This window comes from Salminus brasiliensis, chromosome 11, assembly GCF_030463535.1.
Source record: "Salminus brasiliensis chromosome 11, fSalBra1.hap2, whole genome shotgun sequence".
NCBI classification, from domain to species: Eukaryota; Metazoa; Chordata; class Actinopteri; order Characiformes; family Bryconidae; genus Salminus; species Salminus brasiliensis.
In genome coordinates, this window is record NC_132888.1 from 33174007 (window position 1) to 33193926 (window position 19920).

At 37.7% G+C, this 19920-nt stretch overlaps 1 protein-coding gene across 1 annotated transcript in view; it reads left to right on the forward strand.

Moving 5' to 3' along the window:
* Nucleotides 1-19920, forward strand: part of col4a4 (collagen, type IV, alpha 4) — a 52083-nt gene that overhangs the window by 2048 nt on the left and 30115 nt on the right. The window contains exons 6-10 of the mRNA XM_072690913.1: nucleotides 452-519; nucleotides 1818-1860; nucleotides 11746-11817; nucleotides 19544-19678; nucleotides 19860-19904. Of these exons, the coding sequence (XP_072547014.1) occupies nucleotides 452-519; nucleotides 1818-1860; nucleotides 11746-11817; nucleotides 19544-19678; nucleotides 19860-19904 (363 nt within the window). The remainder of the gene's footprint in view (nucleotides 1-451; nucleotides 520-1817; nucleotides 1861-11745; nucleotides 11818-19543; nucleotides 19679-19859; nucleotides 19905-19920) is intronic.

Genomic DNA, 19920 nt, shown 5'->3' on the forward strand with positions numbered 1-19920 from the left:
ACATTCTAAGACCTGGTCACATTCTAAGACCCTATACGTACTGGTACTGTGGTACTGTAGCTCTTTCGTCCTGCCATCATTTCTTTGAACAGCTGTTTTATGCTCATCTGGTGTCGTTTCAGAACACGGTCAATGGTGGAAATGCTTACAGATTGAATATTATAAAAAGCATTGTTGTCCTATATAATGGCTTGCTGGATCTCCCTCACCCTTATGGCATTATTTGCTATCACCATAGCACATATAGTCTCCTACATCTGTTTTCTATACAAAACTTTTGAACGATTGAAGACACAGTTGTTCTTCCAATGTTCGGCTGCGCCCAGCAACCAGCTTTAGCCATTTTAAGACCATGATTTAAAACATGGTCTACATTCGTTACCCTTATTTCATCTGGGTCAAACCTATGAGCACAGACTCTCCTACTTCTTCCTCTGTCTTGTCCCCTCAGCCTTCCAACCACGCAGCTTTACCCTTTTTCCTGGCTGTTCACCCTGTACACGATGTTGTCTTTCCTTTGTGAGACTTTGTGACAGTGCAGTGTTTTGTGTCTATATATGTTTGTCAATTAAATGTTCATTAGATGCACCTCTGACCTATGGTTAAGAGCTGTTTGACCATTGGTTGATCTAAACCTTCACAATATTCCCTTCTTAACTGAAAGCCAAGATTCACCTGAGAACAATTTAATCAATTAAAGATAAATTACCTAAATTTGCCAAAAAAACTATATCTAAGAGATTAAGACATGTTCAGCACTTTTGCATGACCTAGGCAATGACCTAAAGCCTAAATGTTTTGGAGGGTAAGACAATTCAACAGACAATCATTAGAACGCATTTTGATAAACATGACAGAAGCAATTGATAATGCAAAAAACAGCAGACAATTGTAAAATTACTATTTGCAAAAGCATTTGCAAAATGTGAAACACAATGAGAAATGCTATTATGATATGCACACGTGACAAGGAGATGTGGAGATTGAATGAATATTTTTGAGAATTTAATTTCTGATCCGCGGAAGACAAGCGTCCAGGCTTTTTTCTGTCCTGGCACCGAAGTGGTGGAACGAGCTTCCCCTGGGTGTCCGAACGGCCAAGTCGCTCACTGTCTTCAAATGCAGACTGAAGACCCACCTCTTCCGAGAATACTTGGACGAATAGAAGAGTACTATGGTCACCTTATTCACTTGTGTTTAGTAATGTCTAAGCTTAGAGGTATCTTTGAACTATTAGTCTATTCTAACTAGCTGAGGTTATTCTTGAGTAAATAGCAAAGCACTTTTGTAAGTCACTCTGGATAAGAGCATCTGCTAAATGCCGTAAATGTAAATATAAATGTAAATCTGAGAAATGAACCAGATTGACTGAGAAAAACTGTAAAAATGTGCACGTTTGATATATAATATCTAAAATGTAAAAAAAGCACATGCTTGGCCTGTGGCATGTGGTGCCAGCCAACCACATATTTTCAGTATGCCGCTAATGCAAACCTTTGGACAGCTGAACGTATTTGGAGGAGAACACTAACTGCCAATTGTTTCAAGTCAGCTCCTGTGTTGAGCTGACTTTATTTTAAGTGATGGGGGGCAGCCTACCAGACAGAAGGTGTCCAGTCATGCTTTCTTGGTTCTGGAGGGGCCAGTGTAAATTTTCTGTTCTACCTACCCCAATCTACTCCTGCTAAAACTAATCCGACGTGGTCTTAAGATTAATGTTGATATTCATATACTTAATTCATAAACTTTTATTTATCTGTTTTATTTTATTTTGGGGAATCTTGTTTATTGTCCCTTGTTTATTGTGTTTTCTTCAGGTGGCTCCTACTGGCACATGTGTCCAGACGGACCGTGCGAGGGGTGAGTTCTTTACTTTGGACTTTGGCCTTTCTTTTTTAATTAATGTTAACCATAGACAAATTTAGTTACGTTAATTGAAATGTAGACAATAGTGATAACTGTCTCAGTGATTCCACCATCTCCTGCTCTTTGGGTTTTTATGCTGGTTAAAGTGACACCTGGATGGCTTCTGTGGTTTGCTGATAAGGTGTTTTTGAATTGTGATGGCACAGTGTTTGATTGCATTTTGATTAAAAAAAAAAAAAAAAACAGATTCTATCAGATTTCAGAGTGTAGGCCCCTGTAGGGTTTCGGTAACATGGGTTTGCCTTTGAAATCCAGTGGCACATGATCCACAGGGGTTATGAAGGCATACGCAATCAAAAGATCAACTGCTTCTCTTACCCCCAGCCCCTGAGGAATTGCTGTATAAGGAAAGTTGTCATATTTCATGGAAAATGGCTCAGGGTAAACAGATTCTGATGGTCACATGACAACTGCAGTATTGTCAGTCTTTCATAAGGAACATCTTGTGAACTTGTATATGTACATTCAAGTATCTGTAGGTACCTGTAGCATGTCATTGAACATATATTTGCAGTAGCCTAGATGAACGTGGTGACCTTGTCTACAACAATATATCAGGCTGGATCTCTGTGTGTCTGCCTGATAGAGGTGCAGAGCCACACCTGGATACACAACATTACTTATAAGGGAAGATGGAAGCAGATAGGTGGAAGTCTTTCAGCAGTGGCAAAAAACGTTAGGAGAGAGAGTGATAAGGCAACTGCATGGATTCCTGCCCTTGCTTTAGCACAAAAAGCATAGGAATGCAGACATCCTTTTCATAAACAATTTAGCTGAAGAACTAGTACAGAGACCAAGGGAGGAGGGGTGAACCTACAAGTCTTTATTTTTCAAAATATGTCAGTATATTTTTACATTCTAGTGATATATATATATATATATATATATATATATATATTATAAATGCTATTATATATATATATATATATATATATTTATATATTTATATATATATATATATATATATATATATATATATATATATATTGGTTCTTGATCAAAGGGAGTATTTCCTTGCCACTGTCAACTACTCAAAAGAGGTTTAGACCTGAATCTCTTTAAAGCTACTTTGTGACAACTATAATTGTGAGAAGCACAATATGAATACATTTTAAATGAATTGAATTAAAGTGAACTGGTATCACTCAAGAACGGAAGCTTAGATTAGACTGAGATAAAACATCCAAAAAAGCCCACCCATCTTCTAACTTCTGCAGAGAGCATTTGGAGAGGCTGCATCACCACCTGGTATGGGAAATGCACCATGGGTGGTGCACACAGCCCAGCGCATCACCGAGGTCCAGTTCCCCAAATTTCTAACTTTATAGACCATACAAACTCACTCTGCACCCTGCACTTTACTTACTTACTGGAATACATAGAAATATATATACAGAAAAAAGGGAGAGAAATAAAAAAAGTACATGAACAGAGAGAAAAAGCCTTGGTTGGATGCGTATATAGCTTGTGTGTAAATGTGACCCAGGTGCCCTGACTTTTGAGAAGGGAATCAATAGTGAGATCGTAAAGCTAAACCAAAATCATTGGGTGTCAGAATACAGATGCTACAGTGCACACACACACCCCTACGCCCATAGATGAAATATTGTTTTTATTACACTGAAATATTTGACATACACATACATTAAAACAGCAGTCAATTAGTTCCTTCTAGAGGAAAGCTGCTTTGTCTTGTTTCTCGTTCATTTACACCACCTTTACTCTGTCTAGCTCTTTGTGCATGGTTATTATTCTTATTGACAGCCACATAAATTGTACATTCCTAACTTGATTTTTGGTATCTACTCTCTTTGGCATCAGTTCTAGTGCAAGCACATACATTTATAAATATGGGGTAGGAATGTCTAGACACCTCACCATTCGATTTGATTACAATTCAGAGGGCTGCGATACAATGATGAAGCTAATCATTTTTATGCATGATTTCTTTTTGTGTGACTCTCTGTGTGTGACTCTACTTGGTACTTTTTATTGCATCATATCTAAGATTCTATGACAATGGATGTCCATGCATTACATTACAGCTATCTTACCTGTCTTCCATGATTCCATGGTTTTGGTCTCGTTATACAGCGTGGTAATAACATTTTTTTGAGATAAGATGCTGTATTTTGACTCCAAAGTGCGCAACATAGTGTAAAATCCCTGGTTCTTAATGACTAAATACAGATTTTTCTCATTAAAGTGATGATGGCGTTCGCTTTGCCCTTTCTGAGTCTGGTGGAAACTTTGACATTGCTTGCACCATGGCTCTTTAGTTGCCATCAAACAAAAACACCCAGATTTGTTGCTTATCCATGTTGTGTCTCTTATGTGCATGCCACACGCTGTCTGAGGGCTGCAGTTCAGCACTTCCGAGATCTCCATTTTGCGCTTCATCTACATTACTTTATCAATGAACATCGATTTTTGACAGTTGTTTTCCCATTCCCATTCCCATATTGTCAGCGATGGAATTTTAGTGACAAATAAATTTAATTGAATAAATTACAGGATTTCACATGTTTGGTACTTTACTCTTAGTTGAATACTTAATGCAAGTTCTTGTGTAAGTGTGTGCACAAGGCACTTTTTTAATCAGGTTGCAGAAGTAGGTTAATGCAGCATTGGGACTCTTATTATTACAGTGCAGTGTTCTTGCGTCATTGGGATCAATCATATTATTGTAATGCAAATTTAGGTACAAAAACTTTCATCTATCCAAGATACTGGAAAAAGCGGATGAAATGGTGAGATAGTCCAAAGTGTTTTTATCATCATACATTGCAAAGAAGGTTCAAGAACTTGATTGACGAAGGCATATTTCTAGGCACAGTCAAAGTAAGTATAGTCCCATGAATGGTTCATATCTAAACCATTGAAACAGGTGCAGATGTGACTGTCATGCCACCACATGACCAGGGGCACAACTATTCTCCTTAAAGACTCGTAGGAGAATGTGTCATATCCCTTTATGATCAACAAGATAGAGGATCCCACAGAATGGTGCTCAGGAATTTTATTGGTAACAAAGAAATCAGGACAATACTCATATATGCATAGAAAAATTCATACTCCAAAACAAACGCATGTGTTTTTAAAAAATCTTTCTGGCTAAGTAGTCAGCTAAGCTTATTACTTTTATTGAATCATACCTTTTCAACTGCTTACCATTTGGAATAGCATCAGCTCCTGAACATTTTCAGAACCGTGTGGTCACAGAAGTCACTAAGGACCTAGATGGTGTGGTTTGACATAGACAATGTGCTGGTGTGGGGGCAGCTCAAGAAGAGCATGGTGCATGCTTTCCTTCTGTGCTGGGGAAGATGGAAAATGCTAGTATCATGCTAAACACTGAGAAGTGTGCCCTTTCACAGAACACAAAGGTAAATTCCAGAGCCAAATCCTGGGTCACCGTGATGCAGGGGTGATGTCTGACCCTAGTCAGCCAATGTCAGCGAGCTAAGGAGGTTTTTGGGGGTGTTCATCCAGCTGGGTAAATTCATAGCTAGTTTTGGGGGGCAAAGACAAACCCTTCAATGACTTAAAAGAAGATTTGTTATCTGCACTTGCGCTGTATGGCCCAATAAGGATACAAAACTGTCTGTAGATGCATCATCTTTGGGGTTGGCTAGTGCAATCGAACCCAGTTGTCAACTGACTTTGTCTTACTGGTAGATTTAGTAGTTACGGGGCAATAACTGTGAAATTATAATTTAAAGGCTACACTGTGCATTTACTCATATTATAATTGGTTGAATAATCTGGAACATTTAAATGTGACAAATATGCAAAAAATGTAATACTATACATCATAGAATTGGAAATATGGTTCTTTCAATAAAAACAGTAATGAAAGAATTTTAGTGCTACATAGAACCCATTTTGTTTTTATTATCATGAGACGTTCCTTGTGTTCAAAGAACCGTTTAACCAGACCGAGAACCATCTAGGGATAGAAGTTCTTTATAGTTCTGCATAGAACCATTGCCTTTATTAAAGAATCCCTGAATAACTAATTTCCTCAAATAGTGCTGTGAACACTGGATCCACTGAGCTTTGAACATGTTTGGCTGAGAGTTAACATGCTGTATTTTGTACATGATTTAGAATCTTATTATTGTTATTATTATTATTATCTAGGTGTTATTTACTGTTTGGCAGTCAAGGCTAAGGTCATCTGGAACATGTGGTGACTTCCTGAATAATTTTCAGTTGCGTCCTTGGGGACATTTTGGAAGGCTATCCAACCTTGGTAAGATTCACCAATGTTCCGATGGTAATAGTGGCTCTGACTGTCACCTTGGCTCAGAAATTCAGTTTGAATCCCACCTTGTTTATTTGTCAAATATTCGAATAGATTCAAATTAAATACATTATTTTTTTTTCTAAATGTTTCTTCTTTTTTCTAAGTGCCTCTACATTTAGGGTGCCTCTAGGGTGCCATTTAGGGTGCCTCTAAATATATCAAATATATCAATATATCAAACAACATGCAGGTCTAAAAGGTATATAGTCTTATTTATATATATTCATTACTTTTATCTTACTTAGCAATTTGTGTAACCCTTTTCTGACTGATATAAAGTATTACTATTTTTTTCTGTTTTGTCTTCAGTATTTTCTTTTTTTCATGATCAAGTGTCCTAATAACTTTGAGATAACTACATCACTGCTATTCCATTTAGTTTTCTCTGTGGACCTGCCGCACCTGCCTGCCTGGGTGACTCCAGGCTTAGGTCACAAAGCCACAGCATTGGAGGATCTGTTAGACATACCGACATTTAAATATAATGTAACCTCCTCTCAAACACACACACAAACACACACACACACACTCTTGTGAGTTAATACAGACACAGATGAACATTTATTTGATGCTGTAGCGCTACATTAGCATAAATGTACAGTGAGGCTATTATCTTTTTGACATCTATGTTCTTGATATCCTTGTTATTCTGCTTGTGTATATGTACACTCCCAAAGCTGGATTCCTATATACAGATTAATCTTTTTCCAAGAATTCGACTGTTTTTGCTGGAGAAAGGCTACTGACACTTTTCATATGTAATGCCTCGTTTAGTAGCCACTCTAGTTTAGTAAAATCTTTTTTTGTGAGATAAAAAAAGAGAAAATGTAGAAGAATAGGTTCCAACCATGTTTAAGGGAGGTCAGAGCATCTAGATGAGGCTATTCATTAAAAGAGCAGAGTGAACTCAAATGCAAATAGCTCCAAAACAATCAAGCATGTATAAAGGAACCATAGCATCCTGCACTGGCATCATAATTTATTTATCAATATTACATTTGACCATATATTTTTGAATAATAGTTACTGATAATGTTTAAAACCCACAAGTTTGGATTGACAGTGTGTCACTGAGTCTCACAAATTTATAAGATGATTACTGTACATCTGAGGGGCTTTAAGTTTCTCAATTTTCTGTACTAAAGGAGAGTAAAGGAGATAAAGTGACTGAAGAAAGAGCTGAATAGGGAAATCTCTTTTTTCAGTCATGCGTTGACCCCGAACCTGTAATCTTGTTCATCAGGCTAGCATGGAGGGAAGCGTGCTAGCATGCTCTTGAACCATCAGCATGTCCATCTCAAATGCCTATGATGTCATCGCAAGCACTCGCAAGCACTCAAATCATTACAGACCACTATCCCTTTGAACAAGCTGCCAGACACAATTTGTGTGTGTGTGTGTGTGTCCATGTGTCTGTGAGTGTGCACTCGTGTCTTTGTGTAGCATGATGTGTTATGTTCACATAATTCTAATTGCTATTAAAAAGGTGGTCTTTTGCGGAGACACACACGCATGGTAAGTGTGTGTATGTGAGCTGCATGTATTCTAAAAGATCAGGGCAGCAGACACCTCGACTCTGTCTCTCTCATCATCTTTATCCACCATGTGTTGACTTTGGCACAGGCAGCTTCACAGTTCAGAATGCATAGCAATAATTACTGCTATAATCAAAGAACTGTTTGTGTCTGTGTGCGTGCGTGTGTGTGTATGTGCGTGCGTGTGAATATACATTCCTATGCCAGTGTAAATTTATGTGCTTATCATTTTAGTGTGCATGTATTTTTCACATATTTGTGTGTTCTCTGTTTACTCAGCACATAAGTCAGTCACTGCGATGCATTTACCTAGCAACAGAAAGTCACGTGTCATGTTGTGTGATCCTTTTATCTGTTTCAAGATTTTCTTTGCGGCTGTGTGTTTTGGTTTGACCCTTTCTAATGTGTTGTGTGTAATCCACAGTGCTTTGCGTTTGGGTGAAAACTATTCATCACAGACGTCTGAACTTGAAATTATAGTGACAGAAATGCATTAAGTGAATGATGATAATGCATATTTTAGACCTCCTGCTTACCTGACAGACACACCCTTTGATATTCAGATTTTTATAGATAGTTTATCTTTCTCCAAGATAGAAGTATTTTGTAATCTTTGTTATGCATGTGTTATAGGGGTGTAATGGCGCATGTGTTCTTACCAAACGTCACGGTACTGTAGTCCTCATGTGCTCGAGCCTACGTGGATCACGACGCTGTAGGGTATCCTATTTCTCATTCTGCTAATCTAAAGGGTGCCCTCTGTCTTCCTTTACTAAGCCCTTTGGTGAGGACCTCTATAAAGGAGACTCCACAATACCCTTTTAGCCGAGCTGTGAGCATCGTGGCAGGGAAGAAAATATTCAAGTGTGAGGTACAAGCATGTCTTAAACAATTTTTCCTATTAAATGTAATAAAAAGTACCAATAATTGTTCCGCAACCATAAATATGTCCTACTTTATCACTTTTAAAGCTGGTGCTCCCAAGGACACTATAGGTGCATTTGTTGATGACTTAGAGGACCACAGGGCTTAGGGCACCTTTTAATACCCCCGTATTAGGGTAAATACGGTAATTTCACCAGCGTGTGCATGCCACCCACAAACCTTTTGAAAGCTGTTAGTCATTGGATTTGTATGGTATTGTGGGAATTATAGTAGTTTAGGGTTATTGCTATGGTAACTAGTCTTGTCACTGCCACTTACCAATCCCCCGCCTCCTTCCCTATCACTGCTACGTGTATGAAGTGAGTGACTCTTCCTGCCTTTGATTTTGTCTTTCTTAATTCTTAATCACTCCATGAAATTATCTTAAAGTAAATTGTTTTTTACGATACTCTGGAACTTCTCAGATCATGGTGGATTGTACAAGGGAGGTGTGTCACATGCTAGCTAGCATTTACACTTCACTGCTTGGTTAACAAATGACAGGCAGAAATGGCAGGGTCTGAACGGTACTAGGTGGAAAAAAACTTACACAACTGTCTGTTTGAAATCAATTAAAAGAGGTTGTTTTTGGCTTGAAAATGTATCGTTTAGAAAACAAATTGAATTCTTGCAGCTAATCCTGAATCAATCAGAGTAGATATTTGCCTGACATGATACTATAAAATTGCATAGCTGTATATCGGTTATAGTCATGCAGATTCTGTAATGAGAGGGGCAGGGGTGGCTCAGCACAGGGTTGTGGGTTCGATACCCGGGGTCGGCAAGCTGTCGCTGTTGGTCCCTTGAGCAAGGCCCTTCACCCTCCCTGCTCCCTTATTGAGTCTGTATTAGCCTGTGGTTATGCATAACTCCGTATCGGTTATGCATATAGTCATGCAGATTCTGTAAGGAGAGATCGACTATGGATTTAGTAACAGCAAGGAGAATTGTGGAAGCATTCTTGAAGTTTGCTTATATACACTGTGCAATCTGTGACTCCTAGATGAAGACTGTATGTTTTGGGAGGTTGCCTCAAGTGTTAAGGTGTGTGCATGTGTGTGTATGTCTTTAGGTTCCACATATTTCACTACTGTGACCCAAAATATTATGAACTCTGAGAGCTGGAGCGAATGACGTTGGTTATCCCATAACAGTCAGGTCTCGTTGTCGACATGTTAGGATGTGGGAGCAGTAGACCAGCGTAAGACGTTAAGCAACTTTGACAAGCGGCGTGTTGTTATGGCTAGACAACCTTGTGAGGTGCTTCCTGAACCACGTAGTGGCTCATCAAAGCGCCAGTTCAACAAAGACTATTTAAAATTACACGGATTGTCCGCTTGCGTGTGCCGTTTACCTGGGGGAAATGATGGCACCAAGATCCAGTGTGGAAAGATGAAGTCACCTTAACAACATATAAGTTGTCGTTCCTTCGTCGGGTAGTAATATAATCATTATATGTTGTGCAGAAATTATGGTAAGAATTATAAAAGCAAAGATGATAGTGTTAAAGTTGATAGTGCTAAAATTGATAAAATAGCAGCAGTTAGAACATTAGTAGAATTCATGTAAACACAGTATTAAATACATAACTTTAGTTGGTCTGAGGCAGGTAGCAGATCAATGACGACCAACAGTCAGTCTTCTATTAGTGTCATTATATAAGAATATTAAAATATCAAAATAAAAGCTGAAATTGTGATCCATGATCTTTGATCTCAAACCGAAATGTCTTCAGTGTATAGAAAAGCAAAAGCAGCTTTAAAAAAGCTTTTACTTTGCAAACTGCAATATGAAATGATAAGATGTATTTCTGCTCTGTTACTGTGGTTGTTATTATACTATTATTATATTATAGTGGTCTCCATATTATTTCGATTCTCATTAAAACACTTTGGTGCAGTAAGTTGGATGTAAATATATGTGTCCATCAGGTTTCCTGCGGTCAAAGAAGAGTAGAGAGACATTAATATATCTGTTATTATACATATTTTGTTGTAATCAAGTTTAATATTTCAATCTTTGTATTGTAATTATATGTGTGTGTGTGTGTATGTGTGTGTGTTAGTGTGTATGTGTTTGTGTGTATGTGTTTGTGTGTATGACATAGGTGTGGTTCTCTGGAAGAATGGCATCTGATTGCACAGTTTATCTCAGTTTTCTGTCTCTCTCTGTACAGACCAGTCTATCTAAAAGACAAAACAACACCCCCACCATCTAACTTTTAGCCTTCCCCCAAGCCCCCCTCCCCCACCTCATTTTTCACTGTTTGGTCTTTCACCCTCTTTCTTTTAGACTTCTCCCAGTCTCTCTCTCTCTCCTGTTTTTTGTCTGTCTGTTTTTCACTATCTCTGCATGTTGACATTCCTGATGTCCTACCTGAAAGCTCACGTGTGTGGTTTCAGTTCAAAAAACGTTGTGTTCTATGTCTAGTCAGGTTGACTGCAAGATAGTTCAGGAATGGCAGCAAGGCTGTCAAATAGATATAGACATTGCAGATAATCTGTGGATACACTTTGGAAGTTTCAGGTACACTGTCAAGCAAAGCAGGTCAGTAAAACAGGTCAATAGAAGTCATGGAGTATAAGTGTGTAAGGATATAATCATTGGATATCATAATTTTAGACCTACATAAACAAGGGTGTTTACACTAAAGACCAAGCAAGACCTTTAGATATAAGGTTAGTTGCATTTATGCTACAAAAAATCTAAATCTTGAATTACTCATTTTAATGGGCAAGTGGTTATTGCTGGCACCTGACACTTAGCGGCCGCCCTAAAAGAGACTTTTGCTAATTAGCTGAGTGAGTGCAAGTTGTGTCCGCTTCAGGTGTGTCCATGTGTCCATTTTTTGATTCTTAACTCTTTCGCAGATGCGGTCTGTGGGTGTTTCCAGCAGTTTTAAACTTTTGCTTTCTAATGCTGATGCAACAGTGTTAATCAAATCTGACATTGGTCAAATAATTGTGTAATTTGACTTTCATCAATCACTTTTATTATATTTACATTTTTGGAATTGATGTTGACAATATATGTGTATGTGCTTATTTCCAGGGTGGTAAATCACAGGAGTGTGGTGGGCGAGACTGTAGCACATGCCAGTGTTTTCCAGCTAAAGGAGCTATGGTAAGCAAATAGTTTCTTTATGACCTCATATACCCATCATACTTCCTTTGCTATAGCGATGAGTGTCCACAAGTCTTTAGTTAGACTAACACTGAGAATGGTTCTTGGCCTTGCAGTTTTTGGATTGGTTGAAAGCTTTTTTTCTAAATAGTGCCAGAAAGCACTAAATAGAGCCACTATTATCACATTTCAAAGGACATTTTTATAATACAATATTAGAACCAGTTTTGCTTTAACTGTAATTGGGACATGCATGAAGCTTCGAAAAAACATTATGTTTTGTCACACAAGCCACGTTTTGGCCAGATTATTGGTGTGTTTTTTTGGTTTTTTTTTTTACTTTTTTATTGCACCCTGTTGGACAAAACAGAGGATGGACAAATATGTTTATTGTGCTAAGCTTAACAAGCCCGAAGTGATTTGCATCTGCACTGCAGCAAACAGTGAAACATTATTTCAGAATTTTGTTTGTCACATACATCGTTATACACAGTACAACTAGCAGTGAAATGTGTTGATACCTGTCCACATGAAACAACAGGATAGAATATAAGGTGGAATATATCAAATAAATAGATACAGCAAATAAAAAACTAAATTAAGTAAAGTATAAAATACATACAGGGATAATAACAAATATTAGAATAAAAATAACTATATATATATATATATTTATATATACACTACATTTACACAAAAATAGAAAAGAAATGTGCAAAGATGAGTTGTCAAGTGCAATGTGAATGTGCAAAATAATGTTGTGCACTAGCAATTATTATCATAATATGAATGTATTTCTATTATTTTATTAATGAGCTAGAATGTTCCGATTGTTTTTACATTGATATACAATACATTTAATAATGTATTTGGTGTTCAAGGTAAATATGTATTTGGAAAGGTATTTGTCCAAGTCCAGTCCAATCAAAATGTAACTTTGGGCCTTTATGTCAGAGTAAACAGGGCAGCACACAGGATGTTCAACAAGGACATATTGCCACTGTGAAGAGAGATTTTTGAGCATCTAAGAAAAAAAAGATTGTTGATATTTATTAGGAACACTAGTTAATCTACCAGGACTGGATGCCTTCCAAATATTTCTCCAAGAACAAGGTGTACAGTTGAAGTGACAAAGAACTGCAGGTCACTCCTGCAGCCAAAGTAAGTATTCATGAGCCCTGGGCAAGAATGGGATGCATGGAAGACCATGGCTAACTAAAGGAATATAAATGCTTACATTAACTTAGACAAGAAAAGCTGAGGATTTTGGGGAATTCTGGAACAATGCATTTTGGACAGATTCTTTTCAAAAAACCTCATACCAGCTGTGAAGCATTGTAGTGGTAGTGTGATGGTTTGGGGATGCCTTGTTGCATCAGGACATAGACCCCTTTGCTAGCTTTGGAAGAGCAGTGCTTTTTGCCTGCATGGCCAGCGTTTGAAATGTGTACAAATTCAGGAATTTAAACAGGGGGCAAACAATTTTTCATGACACTTTAGATTAACTATGAAAGTTCATCACTTCTGACTGTAGCCCATCTGTTGCTGAACACTTCAGCCATTGCTTACATTGTAGAACACCATCTATCAGAGGAACAAGAGCACCATGTTGTGCTGAGAATGGCCAAGCAACACCATAATATCTGATCAGCTGTTGTCTTGGGGTCTTTACATTGATAGACGGAAAACAGCTGGGAATTGTATATAGTATAGTCGTATAGCACACATACACATACACTAACTCACACAGTGTGTGTTTATGCGCACCAACACACACTGTCTGGTACTCTGTCTGCTATTCATTGGCACACTGACCCAGTTTGGGACCAGTGAGCATGCTCCTACTTGCTGCTACCTGCTCTCCCTCCAGGCGTGCACCAAACCTCTCCACAATGCATCAGCAACGTTCTCTCAACCATTGCAAAAATGCCAGGCTGTTGCTTCCTTCAGGTCCTGAACGCAGGTTCAGATGAGGGGAAAGGATTATATGTAATAATGAAGGTGTTCCCAGCGATTGCTTTACTTCAGCTGAGGAAGGAATGTTGGCATGTGTGTATGTATGTGGGGGGGCGTGGTTGCACCAGGTGTGCCTTCAACATCTCAGTGGTGTTTCTGGAGCATCATTTATTTGACAGTTTAGTGCCTTATCACTCAGCTGCATGGCTCCTTAAATAGACAGGAAAAACACTCAAGGTACATATATTTTTCCCGCCAGCTGTATTTCTGTATTTATACCTATTAAGAATGCTTTGGAACACTGTTGAATGTTTTATTGTGAGTTATGAGTTATAAACACTTCAGAGCCCCTGACAACAGTTCAGCACTTTGTGTTGTTTTTAATTGCTTAAAAAGAGTTACTTAAGGAGAAGGTGTGTGCAGACTTAAAGAAGAAAGTCTAATGGATTAAGTGTTCATATATATGTATGTGTGTGTGTGTGTGTGTGTGTGTGTGTGTGTGTATGTCTATGCCCTTGCAGAAAGTCGTTCAGCTTTAATGATATCCTTTAAGGGGAGAGTGACATATTTATGATGGCCTTGTTAAAGTTCTGCAGCCCAATTATAGTGCAGATCACAGTTAAGAGCAGGAACACAGGTGCCTAGAGAAACACGCATACACAAGTATGTAGAGCAACATTTCTTAAACTTGTCACCCATGCTTGTGATGAGCGTGTAACATTTATTCAGTTAGATATACTGGAATGATATGTTGATGGATTGGTATTTTGTTAATTAATTGTTAATACTATTACGTGTGTTTGCATAAAAAAAGCAACCAAGTTTGTGGTGATGGAGTGGTAGTATACAAACAATTCTTTTAACATTGTTTAATACTCTCACTGGTCAGTCTTGATATGTATACACACACACATACACAGCTGATTACCAATAAATTTAAATGTAGAGATGCCCCATTATCGTTATTTTGCCACCTGATCTCAGTCTCTTAATGCTGAGTATCAGCCGAAACTGATCCTATAGTTGTTTTTTAGAAATATTACAGCCAGACAGTTTAGGTAAAACATGCTGCTAATTAATACTGAAGTAAAATAACTTTCAGTTTTCAGTAACAGTTGATATAATGTGACTTTCTAGGCTGGTTGTTTCGATAGCCTAATTTTTAGTACACTATGAAAAATGTAGTCATTTTACAGTATCTTACCGTTTTCGTTTTCACTTTGGTGCATTTGGTGCAAAAGTCCTGACACCATTGTTTATGAACAAGATAGTCATATGGCTTTGTCATGTTTTCATTATGACAGTTCACTTTGTAAGTGTTTTCCAATACTAACAAAATGCTCAGGACAGCATTTAGTGATGTATTTAGTGTACTGTATTTAGTGATATAAATACAAGTACAAGACACTCAAGTACAAGACACTCAAGATGTATGTTTCACATTTTTACTACATATGCTCTTTGCAATTCTAATTTGTTAACAACATTGTATAAAAGCGAAGCACAAGCTTATTTACAACAAACATAAGAAACACACTTTGGGTAGAACTGTGCACAACTGTAAACAATATTACACTACATATTGGAACTGAATTAGAACATACAACATACATAGTACTGTAAATCATTCTTGAAAATCCAAATATTCCTGTACACATATTTTCCACAACATTACAGTGAATATTATCCCTGGCAATGCAGAAAGTAAAGTATCTGTATGAGTGGCGAATCCACCCTCCACCTCATCATCACATGCTGCATCCATGGCAACTAGCATGGCAATGTTGACCTTCCACCTCCAGGCAGAGAAAAACTCCTCTTTTGGATTTAGGGCAGTAGGGAGGGAGATATTTCACCAGCATCCTTTTTTTTTTTTTTTTTTAGATGGCTGCACACTTTGTAATATTCCCTCTTCGTTGGATTGGGACATCAATGGTTGCTCTCTGTCCAATGCAATTTCTTCCACACCTTCTACCTTGAAACCCGTCTCATTAATGTATATGAATGCAGCGGTTCATATAACTTCCAATAACAGCTTCCAATATCTTATTTTACGTTCAGTTGTTTGAACTAATGATCCACAGTTGTTTAGAAATCGACCCAAAAGTCATTCCTGTAAATCTACCGGCTATAAATCTAACATCTATAGTCAATCATGATCACTACCAGGAATGTTAAGAGGACCTAAAAACCTTTAACTTAAAACCTTAAACAGCACCACTGAATTAATAATCTAAGTAGGTGAATGTATATTTTTGACCCTGTACATCAAATGATCTATGTATTGCCGTGATACTACAATGATGTAGACAGACAAACAGGCAGACATACAGATATCTAAATAGATAGATAGATAGATAGACAGACAGACAGACAGACAGATACATGAAAGCTCCTGTCCCACAGCCTTGCTTATCACAGCCATGCTTTGTTTTCTTAGACATTCTTTAAGGGATGAAGAATCTTAATACTGTCGTCTTTTTTTGTGGGAGGAAGGGTTCACATCACTTTCATTAAAAAGAACCAAGAACAACAAACAAACACATACTTGCATGCTGAACATTCTATAATTAAATACAAGCAGCAGTCAGCTTTGTGCTTTTACAACTTAAGGCAGCTTTTTATAGCATACTTAGGTCTATGTCAGTCTTCAACTGAGTTTGCTGATTTTAATGGTAAACCTCTGTTTTGTAGCTTTCTCTGTTTATCTGACAGAGGAGTTTATTGAAAACACTGATTCCATGCTAGTGTATATTTTGGTTACAGAAATGTGCCTTTTAATTACTTTCCATTTTAGAAGTCATTTAGAAGTCATATACATAAATCGTTTATTGGTAATGGAAATATTGTGATCTACTGTGTTTTACTCCAGAGTACTCGTTGTACAATATTTATTTCAGCTGTTAACTGTACTCATTACAGTGATCACACTAATCTTTAATTATAATAAACCACAAAAACAATTGCTGGATTTAGTTGGGTGGATCTATGTTGAAAGAAACTGACTTTGGGATTTTCCTCACTATTTAGAATTTGAGCAGCCTTTAGTCAAGTAGCTCCTTAATTTTGCCAAGTATGTGTGTATGTGTGTGATTTCAGCCTATTATATTTATTATTTGGACAGCTGCCTTTTGTTGTGGCTTTCCTAAAAGTAAGCTATGTGCTCTCTGTATGTGTGAGTGTGTGTTTGTGTGTGTGTGTGAGAGAGAGAGAGAGAGAGAGAGAGAGAGAGAGAGAGAGGGAGGTAGAGAGAGAGAACCTGTAGGTGCGGGAATCCACTGGGTCTTTAGTGATTATCACACTACTGTGCTCTCTCTGAAAAGCTGTTAACACACTCCACTCACACAGATCATTTTCTGTCACAACCACTGACAGTATGCCCTGTCTAACAGCATCTCTTTGACTCTATCTCTATCTCTCTCTCTTAAACTGAAAATCATTTTGGAATTGACGTATCAGCATCAGAAACAAGACTTAAGTAGCTAATAAGCTACACCAGTTTGGCATCCTGCAACTTGCCTCAAACTAGCTTGAAATGTAATCTCAAATAGATTTTCTTACATAGTTGCTCCCACTTTATAAGCAAGTGGACCAAAGTGCATAGCAGTTTGAGGCAGGTGTGTGATGATTAGACAATACCTGTGTAGATGTAAGAAGCAAACTGGACAAATTGGTCTTTTGACTGAACTAGTGCTTCAAAGCCACAGATAGAAGTGGTTTGTTTGTGAGCTGTTAGTACTGCAGTGATAAATAATTGCAGACTGCTAAATAATAAAAATGCAGAAAGCATTATCTACATGTAGATCTGCTCACAGACAATGTATGAGTGGTCACAGACTGCATGTTTTCTGGATTGTTTAAAACAAACTATCCCCTCAAGCCCGTTCTATTTTTCACCTTCGTTGGCTGTGAGAGAGAGGGAGCATTAAGTCTGTATCTTCAGGTACATCAAGTAGTCACTGGACAATTATCTTGTTCTGTGTGTTTATTACAACTGTGCAAGATTATTCTGCATTCTATTTCCCAAGTCCAAATCCAGAAACTTCATTTAATCATTAGGATGTAAACAGTCCTGCAGAGTTGTTCAATGAGAAATGTTTATAGGCATCTGATTCCCATCACCACTACTGTAAGGAAATCTGACTCTGTAAGTTTGTCTGCAATTTAACATCATGCAATATTTATCTTATTTCATCTTAAAGATTCAATCACACATAATTGTTTAATGGAAGTAACACACAGTCATAACGCTGAAACCTTTCTGCAAAAGTGAAGGTAAAAGTGTGGGAATTACTGGTTCGAGGCATTTTGTCTGTAGGTCTGTTCTCTCAGTGATATTCTATTGTGAAGTACACAACCTTTCTGTGGAAAAGACATGCAAGTCATGCTTTGTGTTTAAATGAAGATGCAGTGTAACTGCTTCAGTTAATGTCCAATGTAGATTTGATTTCACACAGTTTCACTTTAAGGGCTAGAGAGTGAGAGGGTGTATACAAGTGGTATTTTCGACGTAACCTCCCTGTTAGGGATGTGTGCACAACGTCAGTGTGGGTAAGTATAAAGCTGTGTTCACAAAGTTTACAGTTACAGTACTGTTTGTTCACTTTCCCAGAGGATTTAAAGTGAACCTGAAATGAAAAATTAAAATATGAAAGTCTCTCAAGGACTATGTAAATAATTTTTTTCACAAACTGACCTATCGCAGACACTGAAGGTCTAAGGCTCCACCCTCTGTACTTTATGTTTGTACTAGCTTTTTGTTCCTTTTCCAATAGCAGCCTTCTGAGGTAAACATACAGAGACCAAGCTCAGTTTGAATTCTCCTTAAATTCCTTAAATTTGGATTTGATGACTGTGATTTATCTGAACCTATACTGAACTGTTGACAGGGGGTGTTAATCAAAAGGTGGTGATGAATAAGCAACCTCCTAGGGTTCACACCCACACAGCAAAATGGGAATAAATAATTAAAAAAAAGAAACTACTGTACAAAACAAAGTTTTAATGTCATGTTAGACTGAAAAGCATAAAAATCTCATCATGTAAATTTTAAAACATGGTCTATTAAGGAGGGGCTGTTGGGCTATGTGTCCACACACTCCTTCTAATTAGTGAATTAAGTTTCACCCACTGATAAGGTAGGACTTAGTTTAAAGAGACCGAAGCTCAGAACAATTATTACCATTATTACCCCTGATTTCAGAATATGGGCTTACATCTAGCTTAGGTTTTTGTGTTTGCTTCAGTTGAAGCATTAGGGACTGGACTGCTGTAAAATTAGCTTGGGAGCAACATTGTGCTGCCCTCTAGTGGCAAAATGTTTGACTTACAGTGAATTAATCTGCATTCCCCAGACAGTGAGTCACAGTCCATTGGCACATTAAATATGTCTCTGTATTGAAGACTCTTGAAACACTGCTAGTTTGACAGAGCTAACGTTAAAAGACAAGTAGTTGTCCTACAAGTAGTTTACTACTATTTAGGCACTAATATTTAGGTAAAACACACCAATGAATAGGTAAAGTGAAACAACTGTTTTATATTCTTATAGTTGGGTGTAATACATACATATACAGTATATACTGTATATACAACGCAAACGTATAGGCACAGAGCCTATAATGCATTTAGTGTTATGGAAAAAGAGACATGGTGCTGATCAACATCAAGATCCAAAGGTTGCTGCCTTTTGGTTGACCTACTCCTTTTACATTCTTACAGTCTTCTTCACAATGGTTTGCAGTCATGATTGTACATATATTCCCCATAGGGTTTGCCTGGTGTTTCAGGGAGTCAGGGTCCTCAGGGGCCTCCAGGTTTTCCAGGCAACTCAGGGTCTCCTGGAGAGAAGGGATTCCGTGGATATGAAGGATTTCCTGGCGAGTCTGGAAAAAAAGGAGAAATAGTAAGTAACAGCTATTTATCGACACTCATTCAAACATACACCTAAATCAAGTTATTTATATTTAGTGACAATAGCACTAGCTATAGCAAGTATGTAAACTATGTAATTATGCCTCTTTTTAGAAAACAAATATTATCATATTACATTATTATTACACAGTTTGCCTATGTTTTTATTTCAGGGATCTCCTGGAAGACCTGGCTTCCCTGGATTGCAAGGTGTTCCTGTAAGTGTACAGAAAC